At 38.1% G+C, this 23,955-nt stretch overlaps 1 protein-coding gene across 1 annotated transcript in view; it reads right to left on the minus strand.

Annotated features, from left to right (window-relative positions):
• Positions 1-23,955, minus strand: part of DNAH8 (dynein axonemal heavy chain 8) — a 341,076-nt gene that overhangs the window by 187,137 nt on the left and 129,984 nt on the right. The window contains exons 33-43 of the mRNA XM_070456508.1: positions 22,986-23,048; positions 19,933-20,033; positions 18,457-18,594; positions 18,059-18,299; positions 13,930-14,129; positions 9,927-10,080; positions 8,150-8,313; positions 6,943-7,045; positions 5,643-5,747; positions 5,126-5,287; positions 1,974-2,198 (exon numbers count right to left, since the gene is read on the minus strand). Coding sequence (XP_070312609.1) covers positions 1,974-2,198; positions 5,126-5,287; positions 5,643-5,747; positions 6,943-7,045; positions 8,150-8,313; positions 9,927-10,080; positions 13,930-14,129; positions 18,059-18,299; positions 18,457-18,594; positions 19,933-20,033; positions 22,986-23,048 — 1,656 coding nt within the window. The remainder of the gene's footprint in view (positions 1-1,973; positions 2,199-5,125; positions 5,288-5,642; positions 5,748-6,942; positions 7,046-8,149; positions 8,314-9,926; positions 10,081-13,929; positions 14,130-18,058; positions 18,300-18,456; positions 18,595-19,932; positions 20,034-22,985; positions 23,049-23,955) is intronic.

A 23,955-nucleotide genomic window follows, 5' to 3' on the forward strand; every position in this document is an offset into this window, starting at 1 on the left:
GAAGATTCTGCTTTTCAAACAAGCTCCTAGCTGAGGCCAGTGCAACCGGTCATCATACATAATTTGAGAAAGAAGGATCTAGATTACAGGGGAATTAATGTACTCCATGCCCTTCAGTCTTCAGTAAATACAACTTATCTGATCAGAACTTTTGATACAAGTTGGAAACAGGTAGCCTGGGAATCATAGTCTCTAAAATATGGGCCCCAAGTTGCATGAATTGTGGGTCTCTGATGAAGGAAAAAGATACCTTAAAGACAGATCAAGTCAGGGACTTGCCTGGTGGTCCAGTGGTTAAGAATCTGACTGCCAATGCAGGGGGCATGGGTTCAAGCCCTGGTCTGGGAATTAAGATCCCACATGCCAGGGGAAACTAAGACTGAGAGCCACAACAACTGAAGCCCATGAGCCTAGAGCCCATGCCCTGCACAAGAGAAGTCACCACAATGAGAAGCCAATGCACCTTAATTAAGAGAGTAGCCCTCACTTGCCACAACTAGAGAAAGCCCACTCGCAGCAATGAAGAGCCCATGTACCCCAACAAAGACCCAGCTCAGCCAAAAATGAATAAATAAAAATTTAAGAAATAAAGTAGAGCAGCATGTTCAGAAATTTTTTTTTTTTAAGTTAAACAGAATAATGCAATGGTAGTCAAAAACGAAGCTAGTCAAAATGATGGAATATCAAAACTACCTGGGCCTCCTATCCCACAATAGACTACTTCTCAAGACCACTTGTTAGCGTCCTGTTTCCAAAGGGAATTCAAATATCCCTCCTACCCCCACTCTGCAGAACCTTGCCCACATCAAGCGCATGAAGACTTGTTGGACACTATTAACTGAACAGCCATAGGAGTTCCCTGAAGCTTGGTTCTACTCAGTTTGCACTTTTTTCACAACTGGCTCATCAGTTGGAGGAGCTAATCTAGAAGACATTGACTGCAGGTGGACCCATGAGCTGGATGGACCCAGGCAATCACAGGTTCCGCACCCCTTTCTCTGTCCCTGGAATGGGCATTTTGCCCACTGTTCCCGCAGTGGGAACTATTTTCATGGACACACCTTTGAGAGAGGAACATGCCGTTGAGACCATCTGGATGGTAAAGGAGGTAGTTAAGGCCTCTATACAAACTTATAAGATTCTGGCAGACAATGAAATAGAGTTGCAGATGTAGAAAACAAAGCTACCAGGGGGTAAGTGGGGAGGGATAAATTGGGAGATCAGGATTGACATGTACACACTACTGTATACAAAATAGGTAACAATAAAGACCTACTGAATAGCACAGGAAACTCTACTCAATATGCTGTAATGACCTATATGGGGAAAGACTCTAAAAAAGGGGGGGAAATATGGATATGTATAATTCATTCACTTTTCTGTATAGCAGAAACTAACACAACACTGTAAATCAACTATATTTCAATAAAATTATTTTTAAAATTCTGGCAGACAAATGCAGAGATTTACTCCTCTAGAGGCTGCCCAAGACAAGCCTCAAAAGTATTCCATAAATTTCCTCACTAAAATTGCTAACTACCAATCTGGAGTGGCATGCCTCTTTCTGCAGACTCTTCTTGTCCTCTGAGTGCAAGGGCCAAGTCATGAACTAACACTGCCATAATTCACGACCAAGCCCACCTAAATTATATCATATCCCTTGTTATTGGCTTAAAGAAACAGTTCCAATCACATCAGTTGATTCCAGACTTTCAGAATGCCAAACCTGAATACACACACATGACTGTTAAAACTACCAAACATATCTACTACTATATCTACTATATACATCTATATATAAAACTACCAGTATATATTTATAGACATTGTATAGGCAAAGCTGGTTGTGAGAAAGGACCAAACAGATAGAAGGTTCATATAAGCTAGGAAGTATGTATAATACTTAACCATTAATTACTAGAAGCACTAACTTATTAATACACTAGATTACTTTAAGAAAAAAAATACTTTACCAAGTCATCAAAAATATCTCTCTGATGCACATGGATGGTAATTAGAGTTTCAAATTTCACTCTGTCAAACTTGCTCAGGTCATGTGTTGTCTGACTAATTAGAGTATTTAGAATATCCAAAAATTTCTGGTTTGTCATTTGCATGATTTTCCTGTCATCTTTGGCATTATTTAAAGCCTCTTCTGAATCATGTGTCCACAACATCTGAATTCCCAGAAGCCCAACCTAGAAATCCAGCAGACAAATAAGTTTACCAAATATTTAAAGCACACCTGCGATAAAATTTAGTGGTCACTTATTCACATTGAGGTGAACAGTCTTATTGATTTCAAACTAAAAAAGGGACATGCATTTCTTCACTCTCAAAGGGGAAAAATCACTGAAAGTTCAAACAATTGATTATTTCAATGTGGACAGATAATAATTTAAACAACTGCTATGATTTATGGACTTATATGTGCATTAATGGAAGATGCTTGGGGAATTTTTCTATAGAGGGCTTGAGACCCATATACTTTCATACAATAACTTCCCTTTCTCAAAAAAAACAAGTGGAAATAATAGATTATTGTGTATTTTTCTTCAGCAGAGTTTTCCAAAGGTTTGTTTGCCTCTTCTAAAAAGGATATGCTGCCTATCTCTTTCCTTAATCTCATTCTAATATCCTTATCTCTATGTACATCTACTTCTCTTTCTACATATAGATCTAAGAGAGACAGAGATAGACAGAGACAGAAAGTCAGATGGGGGAAGCTTGTCTTTTGCCTCCTGCAGAAGGCATAGGAAAACTGTGAGTTGATGGCCACCTTACCTACGATTTCTGCCCCAGGAAAGGAAATGAAAGTGGTCAGAACTTGCCCTCCCCTCACCCCCTCGTCTGCAACAACTGTCCCTTTGGGAGCTTCTGTTCTTCCCCAGAGTCAGGCAACAGATCCAAGATCATTTGAACCAAAGAGGAATTCCACATCTGGTAGAGGAAGGAAAGCGTGTGAGTGGCATATGGATTCTACAGGCATGGCGTTCAATGTAGGTAAAGCAGGAATAAAACCCTCTCCTTATCCCTGCTTCCTCTGGAACATCAATAATTTTCCTGCTAGAGCAGTGGCCAGTCCTGGGTCTGCAGGTGAAGATAAATGAAGCCCTGGGATGGACAGGAAATAGCTGCTGTTAGGAAGCTCTGGATAGCAAGCAGATTCTCTTTGCACAAAGCAGAGAGAAACAAGGCAGAAACGGCAGTGTAAGGCTGTCTGATTTAAAGACCAAAGAGACTTACAGACCCTGCAAAATCACTACATAGTGGTACATTTTAAAACCTGACTATAAATTATGTTTCTCACTAGGTTTAAGAAGGCAGGGGACTTCACAGTGAAAACTGGAGGATGTTTCATTACAATAAAACACAAAATAAAAATAAAAAACAAAATTCTCATCAATATTATTTGGTGTCTATGATGAGCACAGTAAAAAATACTGAAAAGGAACACACTAAAATACTGTCATCATTTCCAGGTGGTGGAAATATGGGACAATTTTATTTTCACTTTTATATTCTTCAAATGTTTCCAAATTTTTGCAACAAGGATCCATTGTGTTCAAAATCTTCCAAATGCATTTGAGAAAAAAAAAGAGGTGAAATTTTAAACAATTTTAGATAAAAAATTAACACAGTAACCGTAAAATTGATTCTGGAAAACTGCTTTTTAAAATGCAATTTAAAGACAGTAATATATGTATTGAATGACTATATTAAATAAGTATATATTGAATGAAAATACAGAAAATGAATATACATATTCATTACTCTTTAACACAATTTTTCCATACAACTGAAATTTGCCTACTACAATGTTATGATTTTTACCTAAAAATCTTTTATCTAAAAATACATATACACATTATATGAAAGTCCTAAAAGTTTGTCAATTTTCCTATTATATCCTGTCCAACTTCACCACTGCTTTAAATTTGCTTTTCAGCTTTTCCAACTGTAATGCTGTATCTCCTTCCAACTATAATCATGCTTTCCTGCAGGAGGGAAACTATGTTGATTTAGCCTAAGGAGCTATTTTCCTCAGCTTATCAAATACAGTATTTTATAAAGCTTTGTCACAAAGGTAATAATGCTAATCAGAATATTAAAGCTTGCCAAGAATATTATACAATACAAAAACAATATTAACGTATTCTCTTCATTGAAGATTGACTCTGTATTTGTATTTGTGTCATTTGAATAATATCATAGCATTTCAGCTGTCTCCGCTGTGTGTGCAGTAATTCAGGATTTGGGGTTCAGGTTGGGAAGAACAGCTGGGTTTTGCTAGACCCGCCTATATTTTTCTTGCCTTCTATCCCTCACTGTCTCTGACCCAGATCACAAATCATCACTCTTCATTTACCTGGGCTGAAAGTGTAATGAAACTGTTACTTCCTCACTTGCCACGTCCAGCTTTACTAACACCTGGCACACGACACTACACTTCTAAGACTCAAAGGGCAGGAGGGCTTTTCAAGAAAACACCCGCTCCAGCCTCTTCAATGTCTTCTCTCTAAAAACTTAGCTCGTGAGAAGAAGTCCTTCAACAGATTATGCCAATTTTTAATTATTTGAAGGGAAAATAAACAAAAGGCAAGATGGATTTCATTTCAGGAAAAGATATGGTGATGCCTTTTATATATGTCTACATCTGTATCTGTGTCTATATTTATCTGCGTATGGATAGAGATAGATGTTTTTATACATACACAGGTGTCTTTTATACAAGATGAAATTTCTCCTTAGTGCTTTAGTCTCAGTGAAGATCCTCAACAGTGGGAGAACAGTGCAAACCCTCTTCTGGGGGGACGGGGTGGGTTGGGCTAGAGTGGCGTAGCAAAGGACAAGCGGGTGGCTGGGGCCTGGGGGTGGGTGGGCCTCTCTAGCTTGCTCAAAGCTAGAACGGCTTCCTTGGAAAAGGAAATGGCAGCCCACTCCAGTATTCCTGCCTGGAGAATTCCATGGACAGAGGAGCCTGGCAGTCTACAGTCCATGGGGCCACAAAGAGCTGATCATGACTGAGCGACTAACACACAGAACAGCTCCCACACCATCAGGCTGACTGCTCCCTGAATGTCTGTCCCCTTACTTCTGCTCTTTGAATGCTGCGCGTCCTCACCTGTGCTGGAAAGTGATTGAGGAAAGGTAACAGCTGAAATCCTGAATCACTGATTTGATAGAATGCAGATCTAATTATATTGTGCAATGATGACATCTGCATTTTTAATAGGTCCAGAAGCCAAATCTCCACGGGACCTTTGGCCATAACAGGATTATCCAACTGAAAAAGTATATTACAAGTAGGTTACAAATGGACAGTAATTTGATATTTTTACAAATGTCCTAAATCACAGTACCTCAAGGCAAAGTAAACAATTTCACACAAAATACTTAAAACATGAGTAAAATTAATTAATAATGTAGCAAGAAGTATAAAGATCATTTGGTCTAAAACTTTCATTGTATAGGTGATAAAATGAATTCCAGAGAAATTAAATGAGTTATCTAAACTAGTCTGTAACAAAGCCAGGACTACAGAACTAGAACCTGACTCAATGCCCTCCCTTTCTCTCATAAGAGAACTGCATTCTAAATTTTAAAGAAACCCTAACAAAATTTTAATCAAGTTAAATTACAATGATTTTTTCTCCTTCTCTTGATATGACAGCCATGATACGATCGTAGTCTTTTGCATGAAAGGTCACCTCATTTATGTTGTCAGACACTGCAGGGAGATGTGGCTATAAGAAAGCACAAGACAGAGCAAACACATCATACATGAGGTTAAACACAAAAGCTGCAGGAAACATGGGTTCAGTCCTTGGGTCGGGAAGATCCCCTGGGGGAGGAAATGGCAACCTACTCCAGTATTCTCGCCTGGATAATTCCATGGACAGAGAAGTCTGGCGGGGTACAGTCCATGGGGTCGCAAAGAGTCAGACACAACGGGTCAACTGAGCATGCATGCAAACACAAAAGCCATTGAGACATTTCTTAAAAGCTTTGCTATTTTTTTTTTAATATTTGTAAAAGATTAAGAATTTACTTCATTGTCTCAAAAAACAAACAAACAAACAAACCTCTTCTTTGACCCTTGACTGACTTGGAAGCCCACTTGAATCCACTTGTTTCCTCCAAGACCTCCAGATGCCCCTCCTCTTACATTAGGAGACTGAACCAGTGACTGTCATCCTCCTCCCAATGGAGACTGAACCACACTGTCCCTGTCCCCTCCCTCCCAGGGACAGGTCAGTCCTCCTCTCTTGGCTCTGCGTCTGCCTCACAAAGCTTCTGCTTCCTTCCTGTCCTTTCTCATCCCCACAACTCCCCGGAAACCAACAAGGAAGGTATCATTAGCTGTTTCCCAGCTTCCCAAAACAGAAACGGTCCTGGGATGGGGTTTCAGGGCCGCCACACTCAGTTCTCTGTAGTTTTTCTCTTCTTCATGGAATTACTGCCCTTCAAAATGGCTAAAAGCATTTGAGAAGCATGCTGGACAGGAAAAAGGGACAAATTTAAACCACAATCCCTATCTGATCTAAGAATATTTAGATTTAAATACTCATAACAATGAGTTACATTTAGTGAGCACATACTTTGTGTCAGGTACTTTTGATGCATTATCTTGCATAATTCTTATGACAAGCCTATGAGGTGGAAATGATTAATATTCTGATTTTACAGACAAGAAAACTGAGACACAGGAAAATTAAGTAACTGGCTAAGATCACCCAACTGGTGAGTTGCATAATTGATAGCTCTTGCCTCCAGCTGATGGGCTCCAAATACAAAGAAAATGAGGCATTTTATAACCAATGTAATTTTTAATACTCTTCTTTCCTGACTGCACTTTTAAGATGTTAACTTCATTTTTATTTTTTATTACACAGGCTACGGAAAAAAAGGATTTAGGTAGCAGACATTTAGATGACACACCTGGATGGTATGGGAATCACTGGCTTGTCCAAGAATTTCCAGGAGAACTGGATCAGACACAAAGAAGAATCTTGGAAATAGTAATCGCTTCTTCTCCAAATACCTTTAAATAAAGTCACATTACCAAATAATTTTTTCTGAATTACTAATTTTGGGGTTTTTAGATAAGACACAATCACTAATATCAATAAGATAGTAGTAAACACTTATAGCCATTTCCCATTTGAAAAGTCCTGCTCCACCATAGATGGCACTTGGGAAAACAAGTGGAAATAAGAAAGTGATTCAGAGCAAGGCATCATCTATAGTATTCTTTCTCATCAAGAGCCCTCCTGCAACCCTTCTAAGAGTACTGTGAACCTCAAGCTTAAATGCTGGGTGAACATACAGTTTATCTCCAAACCAGGATATTTTGAGAGTGAAAGCAGGGTGGGGGCAACTAGCCATTCAGTCAGGACAAAGGCAAAAATTTGGACAAACTGGGGTATATTTTCACCCTAAAAAGTGAGAAAGAACTGCCTTTGAAGAAAATTATCTGTGAATTTGTTTGGCTAATTGCTCTCTGAGTGCACCTCTCTACTCCACACCTGCAGTGTGTTGATTGGCAGCCCCCAAAAGACATGTCCACATCCTATTGCCTGGAATCTATAAATACGGTCTCATTTGGAAAAGAGGCCTTTGCAAATGTACTGAAGTTAAATATCTCGAGAGGAGATCATCTTGGATTATCCAGATGAGCCCTAAGTCCAATGACAAGTATCCTCATAAGAGACACACAGGAAGAGGAGAAGGACATAAAAGACTGGAGTTATGTAGGCACAAGCCAAGGGTAGTCCCACAGTCACCAAAACCTGGGAGAGGCAAGGGAAAATTCTCCCTGGAGCCTTCAGAAGGGGCTGCTACCTTGACTTCAGACTTACGGTCTCCAGAACTGTGAGAAAATAAGTTCCTGTCATCTTAAACCACCCAGTTTGCAGTAATTTGTCACAGCAGCCCTACAAAACTCATACAATGCCTTAATTCACCCACCCTAACTTGAAGGTGTCTTTTTTTACAAAGAAATTAAATTTATGTGAAATGTTAAATTCCTAACACCACTTCAACCATCACTACACCAAACCAGAAATGCAGTCAATTCTATTAATTTGTTTGGGATAAAACACCATCACATATAAAATGTTAGGCAATGAAAAAATTAAACTCTTACCCTGTAAGTGACTTCTGACATACTTCTAATTGTTCATGTAAATGAGGTAAAAGCTGCCCCATGGTTTCATCTCCAACACAGCAACTAATCACATTGGGATTCTCATGAGCTCGCTGCATTATCTTTATCCATGACTTGTCGATATTCTGAAAACGTTTTGCTTCCTAAAGACAAACACGTAGTCAGTAAAAGTTGGCATGTGGATGACTGAATGAAGCAAAGTCTTCACTATGGCATCTCCTATAGTTCCTCAAGCCACCCTATTAATCTTAGGCTACATAATTTAAAGGAGCATTTTTTTTTCATCTGAATTAACTTTGAACAACAGAAACCCAAAGACATAAAACTGCTTATTGAAATGCTGTCCTATCACAATAGGGTTTATCACTAATTCATTTCCATACATTTAATACATTTTTCAAAGTGCCGCATGATTAATTTTCAGTGCTATCAACTTAAATCGCAAATCTAGTCTTTCAGCACCCCAGGTGTTTTGGTTTGATGAGCAAACTGAAGAAGCATGAAAATAATTTGATCTCAGTATCTTTGGAATAATTAAAGCTTAATAGTGCCCCAGGAAAAAGAAAAGGAGAAAACAGTAAAAATCCAAAACAAAGCTTCATTTAAATGTTTGCAAATGAAAATTTACTATTTACTATGAATGATATTAAGCTTGCATTCGATTGCAAAAATGCTTTTAGAAATTGGCATAATCTTGCCTCTATCAAAAGTTTTAAGTGCACTTTTGAAAAAAAAATATAACTTTCTGATTAAAAAAGAAAAGATTTCTGTTTTAAAAATGTGTTACAAAGGGAAACCAGCTACTTTCAAAATGCTTTTGTCCTTGATTTTTAATCTACAAAGATTTGCGACCCCATGGACTGTAGCCTGCCAGGCTCCTCTGACCATGGAATTCTCCAGGCAAGAATACTAGAGTGGGGAGCCATTCCCTTCTCTAGCTGATCTTCCCAACCCAGGGATCAAATCCGGTTCTCCTGCATTGCAGGTGGATTCTTCATCATCTGAGCCACCAGGGAAGCCCCATAGAGATGCCATAGGTATGGAAATTCAAAAGATAGGACTAATTTTACAAAAGGAAAATTACCTCTATAGAATAAAGTTATTAGTAATGTATGGGTATTCATTTAAAAGGTCTCAATAAAGCTGTTTTAAATAATTTGTTACAGGTTTCTAAGGCTAAGTTTCCTTGCTTCCTATTTCTGATCTACTATTAGTTAACTTACTAGTAGTTAATTTGTGTTTACGGATTACAGATTATTTTAACTCAGAGGAATAAGTCTAACTCTTAGAAGAGATGAACTTCTCTTCTATGATAACTTAGTAGTATCATATTTGAATGCACCTCACCTCCTCAGACAACCTGGAGATTTGAAAATATTGTTTATAATGTATATTTATAAAATACTATGAGTTTCTTCTTTCTATTAATGTAAATCAAAGGTCGGCAGTTTGCAACTTTTTTGTTGAAGGCAAGATATCAAACATTTTAGGTTTTGTAAGGCCATATGGTTTCTGTTACAACTACTTAACTGTGCCATTGTAATGCTAAAGCAGTCACAGACAGGACAGAAATGAATGGACATGGCTGTATTCCAATAAAGCTATATTTACAAAAATAGGTGAGTTAGCCACAGTTTGCAAACCACTGGTGCAAATCATCAAGACATGACCATATGTCTTTCTGAAGATTTCTACAGAGACATATAGACAACATACACCAAACTATTCTATCAGCAGTTACAAAAGCCGTATTTACCTGTGGCAGCTGCTTGGCTATGTCACCACCTACAAAGACAGCTTCAAGATAAACCCAAAGGTTCTGGACTACTAGCCATTCTTCAATTATATCTGAGGAAGTAGACAATTTATACACCCAATTCTGAATATTTTTTTTAAATGGAGCATTATATCTAAAAAGTAAGAATGGAAAAATATTACATTTTAAGAGAGATTCAGACAATAGTAAGCTTTAACAAAATAATTTACAGGAGAAATATTCCTTTGACAATGAATATTTTTTCCTACCAAAAAAGAAGCTCCTATTAAATTTCATAAAGTAAATGAGATATTTGCATTTTTATGAATAAAACATAGAATTATAGTGATCTCACTTACTGTTCCCATGTATCAGTGATAAACTAAGAAATCTGCCTCGTTTTAAGCTAGAGAGGTCTAGCAAAGGAATTGTACTGGTTGCTCCTTGGAGTATAGGGAAAATACGGACTAAGATGGCCTGCCAAGACGTCTATGAACCAAATCCAACTGGGGACTGTTCATGAGAACAACACATAGGGCCCTGTTGTCACTGGTCTGTGGAACGACTAACACAAGGCCTGGGGCAAACTTGAGGTCTGACATTCACTACAAATGTGCTCTTCCTTACCCACAGACTGCTGATTCCACCAGGCACTGTGCCCGTAGATTCTGCAGTGTTAAAAGATCCAGAACTGCTACTCCCAAAAAGCCCTTGTTGGTGTTGTTCAGTCACTCAGTCAAGTCCGACTCTTTGCAACCCACAGACTGCAGCACGCCAGGCTTCCCTGTCCTTCACTATCTCCTGGAGTTTGCTCAGACTCATGCCTGTTGAGTCAATGATGCCATCCAACCAACTTATCCTCTGTTGCCTCCCTCTCCTCCTGCCCTCAATCTCTCCCAGCATCAGGGTCTTTTCCAATGAGCTCTTCACATCAGGTGACCAAAGTATTGGAGCTACAGCATCAGTTCTTCTAACGAATATTCAGAGTTGACTTCCCTTAGGATTGACTGGTTGGATCTCCTTGCCATCCAAGGGACTCTCAAGTGTCTTCTCCAGCACCACAGTAGGAAAGCATCAGTTCTTCAATGCTCAGCCTTCTTTATGGTCCAAGTCTCACACTGTACATGACTACTGGAAACACCATAGCTTTGACTATACAGACTTCTGTCAGCAAAGTGATGTCTCTTCATTTTAATATGCGGTCTAGGTTTGTCACAGCTTTTCTTCCAAGGAGCAAATGTCTTTTAATTTCACGGCTGCAGTCACCATCTGTGGTGACTTTGGAGCCCAAGGAAGTAAAGTCTGTCACTGTTTCCATTTTTTTCCCCATCCTGCTTTTTCACCATTGGGGCTAGCTAAAGAGTTCATGAGACTACAAGGTGTCCAAAAAGCTGGGCACAAATAAGAAAGACAAGAAATAGAGTGGATGCCATGAGGAAGTGATGGGAAGACACTGGGTAAAGACCCAATCACCTGCAGTTGGATTAAGAAGCCAACTTCAGTTTGTGGCAATGCAAGCATATAGCTTTGAAGTTGTGTAGTGGCACTTCCTGGTGAGTGACATTTGTACAGTCTTAAAAGCTTTCTTGGTCCAGGACAGAGTGATTTGAAGGGATTCACATATAGAATGGGGTTCTTCTGGGTATAGTCTGGTGCCTGAGTGTAACCTTTGATTTCTACAGAAGCCTATGGAGGTATAAAGTGGCTGTACAAAAACTGCCCCAAGGAGGTAGATGAGTTGGTCTAGTAGAGAGAGGCATTTTTTTCTCAACTCACAATTTATAGTGTGCATCTGACCATCAGTCTAGAGCTGAAAGGCAGTCAATATGCCAAAAGCACCTTCAAAATCAAAACATGTAGACCAAGAGGATGTGGATAAGCATTTTAGGGAGCTGAAGCACCTAGATACATGGAGTTAAAAATAACTTTGCCCAGAAATTTTTGAAAAGAGTCATCTTTGATGGTGCATAACTTCCCAACATGAAAAATGGGGATTTGAAATAAAATCACTAATGACAAGTTTTTGTCCTTTGGCCAGGTATTTGCATTGCACAGCTTTGTGTGGTAGAACCTGTTAATGACAAAAAAGAAGGCTCAAGGAACCCCACAGAATCAGGGACCCACCAGGAAAGTGTCACAATCCAGGTATTTGAGGTAAGTCAAGTCTCACCCATGAAAATACACAATTTCTTCTGACATCACATCTGAATAGCCCTAGAGATTCATCTGGCACTTGCTATAAGATAAGGCTATGGTTGGCTCTGGAAGAGGCATTCTGGATCCAGTTGGTGCTGCAAAGTTTTCTAGAAGGAGGATCTCCCATAGTGTTGTGACTTCTCAGATATCCTTATACTCTTCCTAGCAGGACCTCAACATTGAGTTTACTAGTACAATAAATTAGTATTATAACTACTCAGATTACTTTGCCAAACAAAGCTATGGTGTTTCCAGTAGCCATGTATAGATATAATACTTGGACTATAAAGAATGCTGAGTGCCAAAGAATTGATGCTTTTGAACTGTGGTATTGGAGAAAACTCTTGAGAGTCCTTTGTACTGCAGGGAGATCAAACCCAGTCAATTCAAAAGAAATCAATCCTGAATATTCATTGGAAGAACTGATGCTTAAGCTGAAGATCCAATACTTTGGCAACCTGATGCAAAGAGTCAACTGATTAGCAAAGACCCTGATGCTGGGAAAGACTGAAGGCAGGAGGAGAAGGGGATGACAGAGGAAGAGATTGTTGGATGGCATCACAGGCTCAATGAACATGAGTCTGAGCAAACTCTGGGAGATGGTGAAAGATAGGGAAGCCTGGTGTGCTGCAGCCCATGGAGAAACAAAGAGTCAGACACGACTGAGTGACTGAACAACAACAACTCAAGTTATATGCAAGTTAACAACAAAATTAAGAAAAGATTCAAGTTCTGAATTCCTGGGTTGTACAACCAGGCTCAGATGAATCTAGAGCCTTTCTTCAAGATATCATCATTCAGGAAATCAAGATGGCAAACTTTGCAATGAACCATGGCAAAGCAGCAGCCTGTGAGGTCCAGGAACCACTGAATAGCCAATGATTTTTTTTTTGCCAGGTGATTCAGATTCCCTGAAAGCAGAGGATGATCCCTAGGAGTTTAAGCCAAGCAACTTCACCCTAGAACTCCTAGGAGTTTTGTGAGTTAATGCATTATGAAAATGCAAGACTGCCTTTGGGCTAGAGGTGTTGCAGGATGTCATTCATTAAACAGTGATCCCAACCTGTAGATAGGGTATTAGAATCCCCATGCACCCTGGGCACTTACCTCTGTTAATGACCTCTGAAATAATGTGACGCATTTCTTAGGTGTGTTAGGGTAAAGACCAGTTAAGAATCACTGGATAGTCAGCTAGGGGATTAGAGGTTGGTAATACTCAGACCAGGGCCTGAGAGTATATTTAATCTGACTAGGTCCCATTTCCTAAAGCTGCACTTGAGGTCACAAGTCACTTTCAAGCTGATTCAGTAGTCCCATGATAGACAGATCACCCCATTTAGGCTGCAGTGGACCCAGCACAGATGTAGGCTTTTCACCATAAAAATCCAAATGTGAGTGTCAAGCCCCTAATAGTATATTCCTTCATGTTTGCCAGCCTACTTTTCTTGGGCTATTGGGTGAACACTTGTGCAGGTTCAGCCAAGGAGGACAATGACAAAAAAAAAAATCAAAGAATGAGATAGAAAGAAGATAAAATGAAGATGTCATCTTGGTAGGGAGTCAAGATATTCTGAAGATGAGCTGCCAATTTGGGGGAGAATAATTATGATGGGAAGGTGAGTAACATAAAAAAAAATTGAGGCCATGATTATTAGGGAAAATAGGTAGTTCATGTAAGGACTGACAAGAGTCAACACTTTAGGTCAGAATCTCGTGTTGTGCCTCAGCTACAAAACTGGAGTTTTATCTAAAATTATATTACCCAAAATGACAAATCAAAACCTTCCCCTGCAAATTATACAATTACCTGTTGCTTAGTAAGGAACCTAAAACCATTAAACTATCCTCCATCAAGGTGATAATCTCTCCCGATTCGGTTCCTTTGAGCAGGAGTTCTCCCTTTCCCTTAAAGGTTGCAAAACTCAGGTTCTGATTGGTCCAGTTCTCAATCACCTGAGTCAGCTTAGCTTCAATATCCTTCTCCTTAATGGCAGATATGCAAATATCCTTCAGAGGGAAATCAAAGAATATGTCATGACATTTTCAATTACAAATTCAGTGCATTAGAATCACAGAACTTTTTAGTTTGGCCCTAGAAAATCATTGGGGTTCCCAGGTTGCGCAGAGGTAAAGAACCTGCCTGTCAATGCAGGAGCCACAGGTTCAATCCCTGGGTCAAGAAGATCCCCTGGAGAAGGAAATGGCAGCCCACTTCAGTATTCTAGGAAAATTCCATGGACAGAGTAGACTGATGGGCTTCAGTCCTGGGATTGCAAAGAGTTGGACACAACTGAGATACATGAGATATGGAACTTAAATCATGTTTCATGTTTATATTTTTAATTGTTGTTTTCCAGCTAACATGGACATAATCACAGCCACACTCTGGCTTGTTAAAAGAAGCAAATGAGAATATATGTGAGATTCTTTTGAACTCTTTAAAGTAATATATAAACATTGCTATAGTCCCACCTCTTCTGACCCTAATATGAATATCTCACTTGATTAAAAGTTAATTCTAATTTTTATGGATTTTCCTGTTTTTCTGAGAATTTTTGATATGAAAGTCTCACAAAGGTAAATAAAATTAAGGTATTTTCCCAACATACCTCAACTGATTTTCCTACTTGGAATCACAGAATCTCAGAGATGGGAAAGGATATGAAGGTGCAAGGAATTTCCACAAATTAGTGTGTAGGACAGCTTCCCTAGTAGCTCAGATGATAAAGCATCTGCCTGCAATGCAGGAGTCCTGGGTTAGATCCCTGGGTTGGGAAGCTCCCCTGGAGAAGGAAATGGCTACCCACTCCAGTATTCTTGCCTGGACAATTCCATGGACAGAGGAGCCTGGCGGGCTACAATTCATGGCATCGTAAAGAGTCAGACACGACTGAGAGACTAACACACACAGTGTGTAGTAAGTGCAATAAGAGTGGTGGTAACTGTTGTGAGTTCTGAGAAGGGAGAAATGACTTTTGCCTACAGTCAGGAGGAAAGGCTTCATGGAGGAGGGCACATCTGAGAATAAGTAGGATTCCAACAGGGGAAGGGAGAGGACATTTTATAGGAAGGGAAAAGGCTTCCTTTCGAGGCAGTGACTGAAGTAACAGTAAGCAGCCAGCTAGGCTACTAGCAGGGTATGTGGAGCAAAGAAGACAGAATGTATTGGCATAGACAACGCCGAGACTCTGTTTAGGGGGAAAATAACTAATAACTGAATCCTAGAACTCCCTGGAGTTGCAAAATGAACTTTTCAAAAGCACAGCCTGTGAACAGCTATACTCTTAAGTGTAAAAACCTACTGTAAGAATGAAGTGATCATCAAAGTTTGTTTTTTTTTTAATTCCTTGATTGTTTCCTTCAATAGTATTTGAATAGCATTTATAGGGCAAAAATGCTTCAAAAACAAATGTTTTGACATATATATATACTGTTAAAAAGAAGTAACCGCTCCCAAATTCAGGGCTTATGTCCATGAGATCCACAAGCCCATAATGAACTGAGAAATAGCTCTTGAATAGCTTGCTTGTACTCACCCCACCCAGGGCCCAGCACAGAGGCAGCTCACTAAAAAGCTTTCTGTGAAAAAGGGGCCTATTTGCTTAATACACAAATATACCCAGAGATTCACAACAAAGCACATAAATAAAGGGTCAAGAGTTAAAGACAAGGATACATCTTAAAAACAGCAAGGAAAAAAAAAAAAAAAACAGCTTGTTATGTACAAGGGAACCCCCATGAGACTACCAGCAGATTTTTCAGCAGAAACTTTGCAGGACAAAAGGGAATGACACAATATATTCAAAGTGTTGAAAGAAAAAAAAACAAAAACAAAACTGCCACCAAGAATACAGTACATGGTGAAGTTGTCCTTCAGAATTGAAAGAGTGATAAGCAGTTTTTCAGACAAGCAAAAGCTTAAAGGAGTTCATCATCACTAGATAAGCCTTACAAAAAAAAGTTAAAGGTACTTCTTTAAGCTAAAATGAAACAGAGCTAATTAGTAACAGAAGACTATATGAAAGTATAAATCTCACTGGTAAAGGGAAATAAATAGTAAAGTTCAGAATAGTCTAATGTTGTAAAAGGTGTTGGGTTAATCACTTATAAATCTAGTATGAAAGGTTAAAAGACAAAATTGGTAAAAATAACGAAAACTACAATAATTTGTCAGTAGATACACAAGATAAAAAGATGTAAACTGTGACACCAAAAACACAATGTAGGGGGGGGAGTAAAAATGTAGAGTTTTAGACTGCATTCCAACTTTAGTAGCTAGCAACTTAAAATAGACACAAGTAAATGCGAAGATAATCCACGAGCATAGATTGGCATTAAAATGTCTACACTACCTAAAGCAATCTACAGTTTCAAAGCAATCCCTATCAAAATTTCAATGACATTTTTCAAGAAATAGAACAAGGGGACTTTGGTGATCCATGGTTAAGAATCTGCCTTCCAAGCCAGGGGATTAGGTTCGATCCCTGGTCGAGGAACTAAGATCCCACGTGTCTTGGGGCAGCTAAGCCTGCCCTCCTCAAAGAAAAGTCCTGCATGCTGCAACAAAGATCTCACATGCCGCAACAAAGACCGGGCACAGGCAAACGAAAAATCCTAAAAATTGTATGAAACCACACAAGACTCCATTTAGCCAAAGGAATCTTGAGAAAAAGGAACAAAGCTGGAGGCATAATGCTTCCTGCTTTCAAACTATATCAAAGCTATGGTAATCAAAAAAAGTATGGTACTGTCATAAAAACAGAGACAATGGAACAGAATAAATGTACATATATGTTTAATTAATTTGTGAGAAAAGAGCCAAGAATATACAATGGGGAAAGGACAGTGTCTTCAATAAATGGTGCTGGGAAAACAGGATAACCACATGTAAAAGGACAAAATCAGACCACTATCTTATACCACACAAAAAATTAACTTAAAATGGACTAAAGACCCGAAACCATAAGACAGCAGAGGTGGCAAGTTCCTTGAAATCAGTCTTGGCAATGATTTTTTTGGACTTGACACCAAAGCCAAGGTAACAAAAGTAAAAACTAAACATGTGGGATAGCATTAAACTGAAAAGCTCCTTACAGCAAAGGAAACAACCAACAAAATGTAAAGGTAACTTGCTAAGCAGGAGAAAATATTCACAAATAATAACTCTGATAAGGGGTCAATATTCAATATTCAATATATATATATATGTATATATATATATATATATACAGCAGATTCATACAACTCAGCAGCAAAAACCACCAATCTGATGAAAAAATGGACAGAGTTTCTAAATAGCTATTTTTCCGAAAAAGACATACAAAGAGCCAACAGGTACATAAAAAGGTGTTTCACATCACGTATCATCAGAGAAATTCAAGTCAAAATCACAATGAAGTATCACCTTGCACCTGTTGGAGTAATTATCATCACAAAGACAAGAAACAGTGTTAGTGAGGATGTAAAAAAAAAAAAAAGGAATCCTTGCATATTATTGATGGAAATGTAAATAACACTAAGCATAAAAGTGGAAATGAACCAATTAAAAATCTTGAAGGAAATATATAATAATTTAAAGTATTTACTAGACTAATAGTAAAAAGTATAGAATTAGAAGGTTGGGAAATGTTCTGAGGAATCCACCAAGAACACAATATAGAAGTAAACAGAATTTTTAAAAAGAGTATAGTTAAGGGACAAAGAGGACAGATTGAGGAGCTCCAAAACTAAATAATTCAAATAATTATATTATCTCCTTGAGTTACAGCATTATTTTGCAAAACCAAGGAATGTTCAGGATCATTTGACATTTTGAGGGTACATTATATAGGGCAATCAGTACACCCTTGAATAAAATGTTTATTTGTACAATTTTCAGAAGAGAAAAAGGAGACACTCTTTAACAGGTCATTTGCAAGACTTTAAACCCTACGTACCTCGATATCATCCTTATTTTTAAGGAGTGGTGCTTCCATAATATTTCTAAGACAAAAAGAATCTGACTCCACGTCAAACGGGGTTCCAGTTAGCTCAGAGATTCGATCCCAGTGTCTCTGCTTCATCGCCTTATTGGTCATCATTTCTAGTAGAGGACATGACTCACTGAAATCATCAATTCTTTTTTTCAGATCCAAAAAAGCCTGCCAATCTTTAAGTCCTTTTGGCAGTTTACGACATCTTTAAGAAAAAAAAATTATTTCATCTATACATTTCTTTGAAGAAGGTGTTATGAATATACAGCAATATATCAAAAGATAAAACCAGTTGTGAAATTCCCATAGGATCCTAAAATACGCACTATAAATTGGTTAAGTTTAATGCGATTGAAACTCACCTGTTTTGAAACTCCAGAAGTTCTGCATTGATTTTTTCAATATCTACATCTCCCCAAAGTATCTCATAATAACCACTAATATTGCCCATCACAGTATCATACAGTCCATACAGCTTCTGCAGCAAGTTGAGTTCCTTTCTGGGAAACCAAATAATTAAGTCATTATGTAACATATATTTTAAAGATAAATTCCATTATTGGATAGGCAGAATTCATCTAATCAAATATTTCATACATTATGTGTATAATGTCTTATACCAACATGCATGCAACCCCATCGGTTTCCAAAGACTTTATTAAAGCTCCATCAATTAGGTCAAGGTTTATAGCTCTCAAATATTCCAAATTAAAATATTATGTGCCATTACCAAGTGTGTTCAATTATTATAACCATACCAATCACTGCAAACAATGTGACCAAAACTTGCTAACAAGAGCAAAGTTAAGGCTAATGTTTTATTTGATCTCTTTACATTCAAATGCAAGCTGAATTTTTATGATAATGTCTGCCTTTAAGTCTGCCTTTTAAACTTCACTTTCCTACCAAAAGCTTTCCCTCATGTGCTCAGATGCAGTTATATCCAAAACAAGAAGAAAGGAGGGATTCTGGGGCAAGTGAAGGAAAACGTCCTCATTGTGTGGCACACATGCTCAGTCACGTCAGACTCTTTGCGACCCCAGGGACTGTAAACCACCAGGCTCCTCCGTCCATGGAATTTCCCAGGCAAGAATTCCGGAGTGCGTTGCCATTTCCTACTCCAGGGGATCTTCCCACCCCATGGGTTGAACCCAGGACTCCCACATTGCAGGCAGATTCTTTGCCAGCTGAGCCACAAGGGAAGCTCAAGAATACTGGTGTGGGCAGCCTATCCCTTCTCCAGCGTATCTTCCCAACCAAGGAATCGAACTGGGGTCTCTTGTGTCTTCTGCATTTCCAGGCAGATTCTTTACCACTGTGACACCTGTGAATACTACACTTGAAAGTGAAAGTCGCTCAATTGTGTCCGATTCTTTGCGATCCCATGGACTATAGAGTCCATGTAATTCTCCAGGCCAGAATACTGGAGTGGGTGCTTTCCCCTTCTCCAGGGGATCTTCCCAACCCAGGGATTGAACTCAGATCCCCTGCATTGCAGGCAGATTCTTTATCAGCTGAGCCACAAAGGAAGCCCAAAGCCTACCCCTTCTCCAGAAGATCTTCCCGACCCAGGAATCGAACCTGAGTCTCCTGCATGGGAGGCAGATTCTTTACCAATTGAGCTATCAGGGAAAACCACACTTGATGTTAGCCAAAAGGCTATATATTTTATATGGAGACTGTGTATTCAATAAAATAGGAATAGCTAGGAATGAGGAGACTATTGAGGAATTTTCCAAGCCAGACCCTTCTCTGTACAATGAAGGATTTAATGATGACATGTTCACCTAACGGACAGTTAATTATTTATAATAAACTTGTTCAATTTCTAAACTTACCTAGTTTTGTGTAAAACCTCATAGTCAGTCACAGGCAACCCAAAAAGTTGTTCTCCAGATGAATATGTAACGAATTTCCTCCATAGATCATCAAAATTGGCCTATAAAAGGTTTTTAAATTATAGTAAGATGTAATTAATTCAGAACCCATTAAAGTAGAATTTATTATAATCAAGATAAAAGCTATATTGAAGTTTATTTACTATTATCTATGAAACAACCATATGATTATCTCAATAGATGCAGAAAAAGCCTTTGACAAAATTCAACATCCATTTATGATTAAAACTCTCCAGAAAGCAGGAATAGAAGGAACATACCTCAACATAATAAAAGCTATATATGACAAACCCACAACAAGCATTACCCTCAATGGTGAAAAATTGAAAGCATTTCCCCTAAAATCAGGAACAAGACAAGGGTGCCCACTCTCACCACTACTATTCAACATAGTTTTGGAAGTGTTGGCCACAGCAATCAGAGCAGAAAAAGAAGTAAAAGGAATCCAGATAGGAAAAGAAGAAGTGAAACTCTCGCTGTTTGCAGATGACATGATCCTCTACATAGAAAACCCTAAAGACTCTACCAGAAAATTACTAGAGCTAATCAACGAATATAGCAAAGTTGCAGGATATAAAATTAACACACAGAAATCCCTTGCATTCCTATACACTAACAATGAGAAAACAGAAAGAGAAATTAAGGAAACAATACCATTCACCATTGCAACAAAAAGAACAAAATACTTAGGAGTATACCTACCTAAAGAAACAAAAGACCTCTACATAGAAAACTATAAAACACTGATGAAAGAAATCAAAGAGGACACAAACAGATGGAGAAACATACCGTCTTCATGGATTGGAAGAATCAATATTGCCAAAATGACTATACTACCCAAAGCAATCTATAGATTCAATGCAATCCCTATCAAGCTACCAACAGTATTCTTCACAGAACTAGAACAAATAATTTCACAATTTGTATGGAAATACAAAAAACCTCGAATAGCCAAAGTAATCCTGAGAAAGAAGAATGGAACTGGAGGAATCAACCTGCCTGACTTCAGACTCTACTACAAAGCCACAGTCATCAAGACAGTATGGTACTGGCACAAAGACAGAAATATAGATCAATGGAACAGAATAGAAAGCCCAGAGATAAATCCACGAATCTATGGACACCTTATCTTCAACAAAGGAGGCAAGGATATACAATGGAAAAAAGACAACCTCTTTAACAAGTGGTGCTGGGAAAACTGGTCAACCACTTGTAAAAGAATGAAACTAGAACACTTTCTAACACCATACACAAAAATAAACTCAAAATGGATTAAAGATGTAAATGTAAGACCAGAAACTATAAAATTCCTAGAGGAGAACATAGGCAAAACACTCTCCAACATAAATCACAGCAGGATCCTCTATGACCCACCTCCCAGAATAGTGGAAATAAAAGCAAAAATAAACAAATGGGACCTAATGAAACTTAAAAGCTTTTGCACAACAAAGGAAACTATAAGCAAGGTGAAAAGACAGCCCTCAGATTGGGAGAAAATAATAGCAAACGAAGCAACAGGCAAAGGATTCATCTCAAAAATATACAAGCAACTCCTGCAGCTCAATTCCAGAAAAATAAATGACCCAATCAAAACATGGGCCAAAGAACTAAACAGACATTTCTCCAAAGAAGACATACAGATGGCTAACAAACACATGAAAAGATGTTCAACATCACTCATTATCAAGAGAAATGCAAATCAAAACCACAATGAGGTACCATTACACGCCAGTCAGGATGGCTGCTATCCAAAAGTCTACAAGCAATAAATGCTGGAGAGGGTGTGGAGAAAAGGGAACCCTCTTACACTGTTGGTGGGAATGCAAACTAGTACAGCCACTATGGAGAACAGTGTGGAGATTTCTTAAAAAGCTGGAAATAGAACTGCCATATGACCCAGCAATCCCACTCCTGGGCATACACATCGAGGAAACCAGATCTGAAAGAGAGACGTGCATGCCAATGTTCATCGCAGCACTGTTTATAATAGCCAGGACATGGAAGCAACCTAGATGCCCATCAGCAGATGAATGGATAGGGAAGCTGTGGTACATATACACCATGGAATATTACTCAGCCATTAAAAAGAATTCATTTGAGTCAGTTCTAATGAGATGGATGAAACTGGAGCCCATTATACAGAGTGAAGTAAGCCAGAAAGATAAAGACCAATACAGTATACTAACACATATATATGGAATTTTAAAAGATGGTAACAATAACCCTATATGCAAAACAGAAAAATAGACACAGATGTACAGAACAGAATTTTGGACTCTGTGGGAGAAGGCGAGGGTGGGATAAGCTGAGAGAATAACACTGAAACATGTATACTATCAAGGGTGAAACAGATCACCAGCCCAGGTTGGACGCATGAGACAAGTGCTCAGGGCTGGTGCATGGGGAAGACCCAGAGGAATTGGGTAGAGAGGGAAGTGGGAAGGGGGATCGGGATGGGGAATACATGTAAATCCATGGCTGATTCATGTCAATGTATGACAAAAACCACTACAATATTGTAAAGTAATTAGCCTCCAACTAATAAAAATAAAAAAAAAATATTATCTATGAAACAAGGATTTGTGAAGCAAATTTATGCTGATACCAAGCTATCAGAGGAAAAGTTAAGTACTCATGAAAATTAACTTTCAAGCATTCTGAAAGTAATCATTTTATATAAAATTATTTCCTTAATAAATTAAGTGGTCCCCAGACATACATTTCAAGTTGCTATAAATATATCTGAAAGTAATGAAACTACATTTGTAAAATTCTGTAATTCAGACTTTTCTACTATTTTAGACTGTCATCTTTCCTACAGGGTTCAAATGAGTAAAGAAGTAGTATAATCCACTCAATCTTGGGTATTCCTAATAAAGAAAAAAACACTGATTTTTGGACAGCAGCTCTGTATTTCCTTGGTGAGATGACCATGGAAGCCACCTAAGTATAAATACAGGGAATGTCAATGTAACCACAAAATGTAATTTTACCTGAAAGATCTGTAGCCTGTTGCTAGCTTCTTGGGGTGGTATATTTGGAACCATGGGTCCTTCCTGTAATGAAATATAATCAGCATTTTAATTCCTAATCACATATATTTATCAATTTATTAGGTTTATCTATTATTTCCTTTTAAACAAATAAACATGATTTTTAATTTACATGATCTAATTTTGTCCTGTATATGAAGCTCTCATTTATTTTTTGTAACAGTTTCATTGAGATATTATTCACATATCATACAATCCACTCATTTAAAATGTACCCTTCAACAGTTTTTATTATATTCACAGACTATGATCACAATCAATTTTAGTACACTTGCATCACTCTAACTTCCATTCATTTTTTAAGGACCTTGACATAGCTAATAAAATATGTGATTAAATTACATCTTATATGACATTTACAATACAAGAACTCTGTTTCATTTCATTTACAATCATAAATGATGGTGCTATGGTTGTGCATTAGAATAACTGATACATAGTTCTGAGAACAACTTCCTCTCACTAATAGTCTAGCCCGATATGGAAACAGAGACACACATAGGTTGAATACTTGGAAGTAGCAGAAGGCAGTCTTTGGAAGCCATGAGCCAGAAAACAGCTGCAAAAAAGACCCCAAATGGTCTGTACAATCATAAATATTATGGATATGCTAAATAATATGCCATATGTCCAGTATAACAGAATAAAAGAGAAATAAAATATTAACTAATCAAACCAAAAAGAGATGTTCAGTACACATTAAAGAAAAAGTGTTATAGAAGTAGCACCAAGGGCTTAAATTATCTTATGATTTTTATATCTACTATGATCACTAAAAGAACGTAGAATATGTTAGGGACTACATCCAACTTCTGAGCTTTAACTTCATAAAGGTCAACCATTATCAGTCATATACCATGTTGAGGAGTCTGTGGGACTGACCAAGGATGACATTTATTATTTATGTCCA

Source organism: Odocoileus virginianus, chromosome 27 (assembly GCF_023699985.2).
Source record: "Odocoileus virginianus isolate 20LAN1187 ecotype Illinois chromosome 27, Ovbor_1.2, whole genome shotgun sequence".
NCBI lineage: Eukaryota > Metazoa > Chordata > Mammalia > Artiodactyla > Cervidae > Odocoileus > Odocoileus virginianus.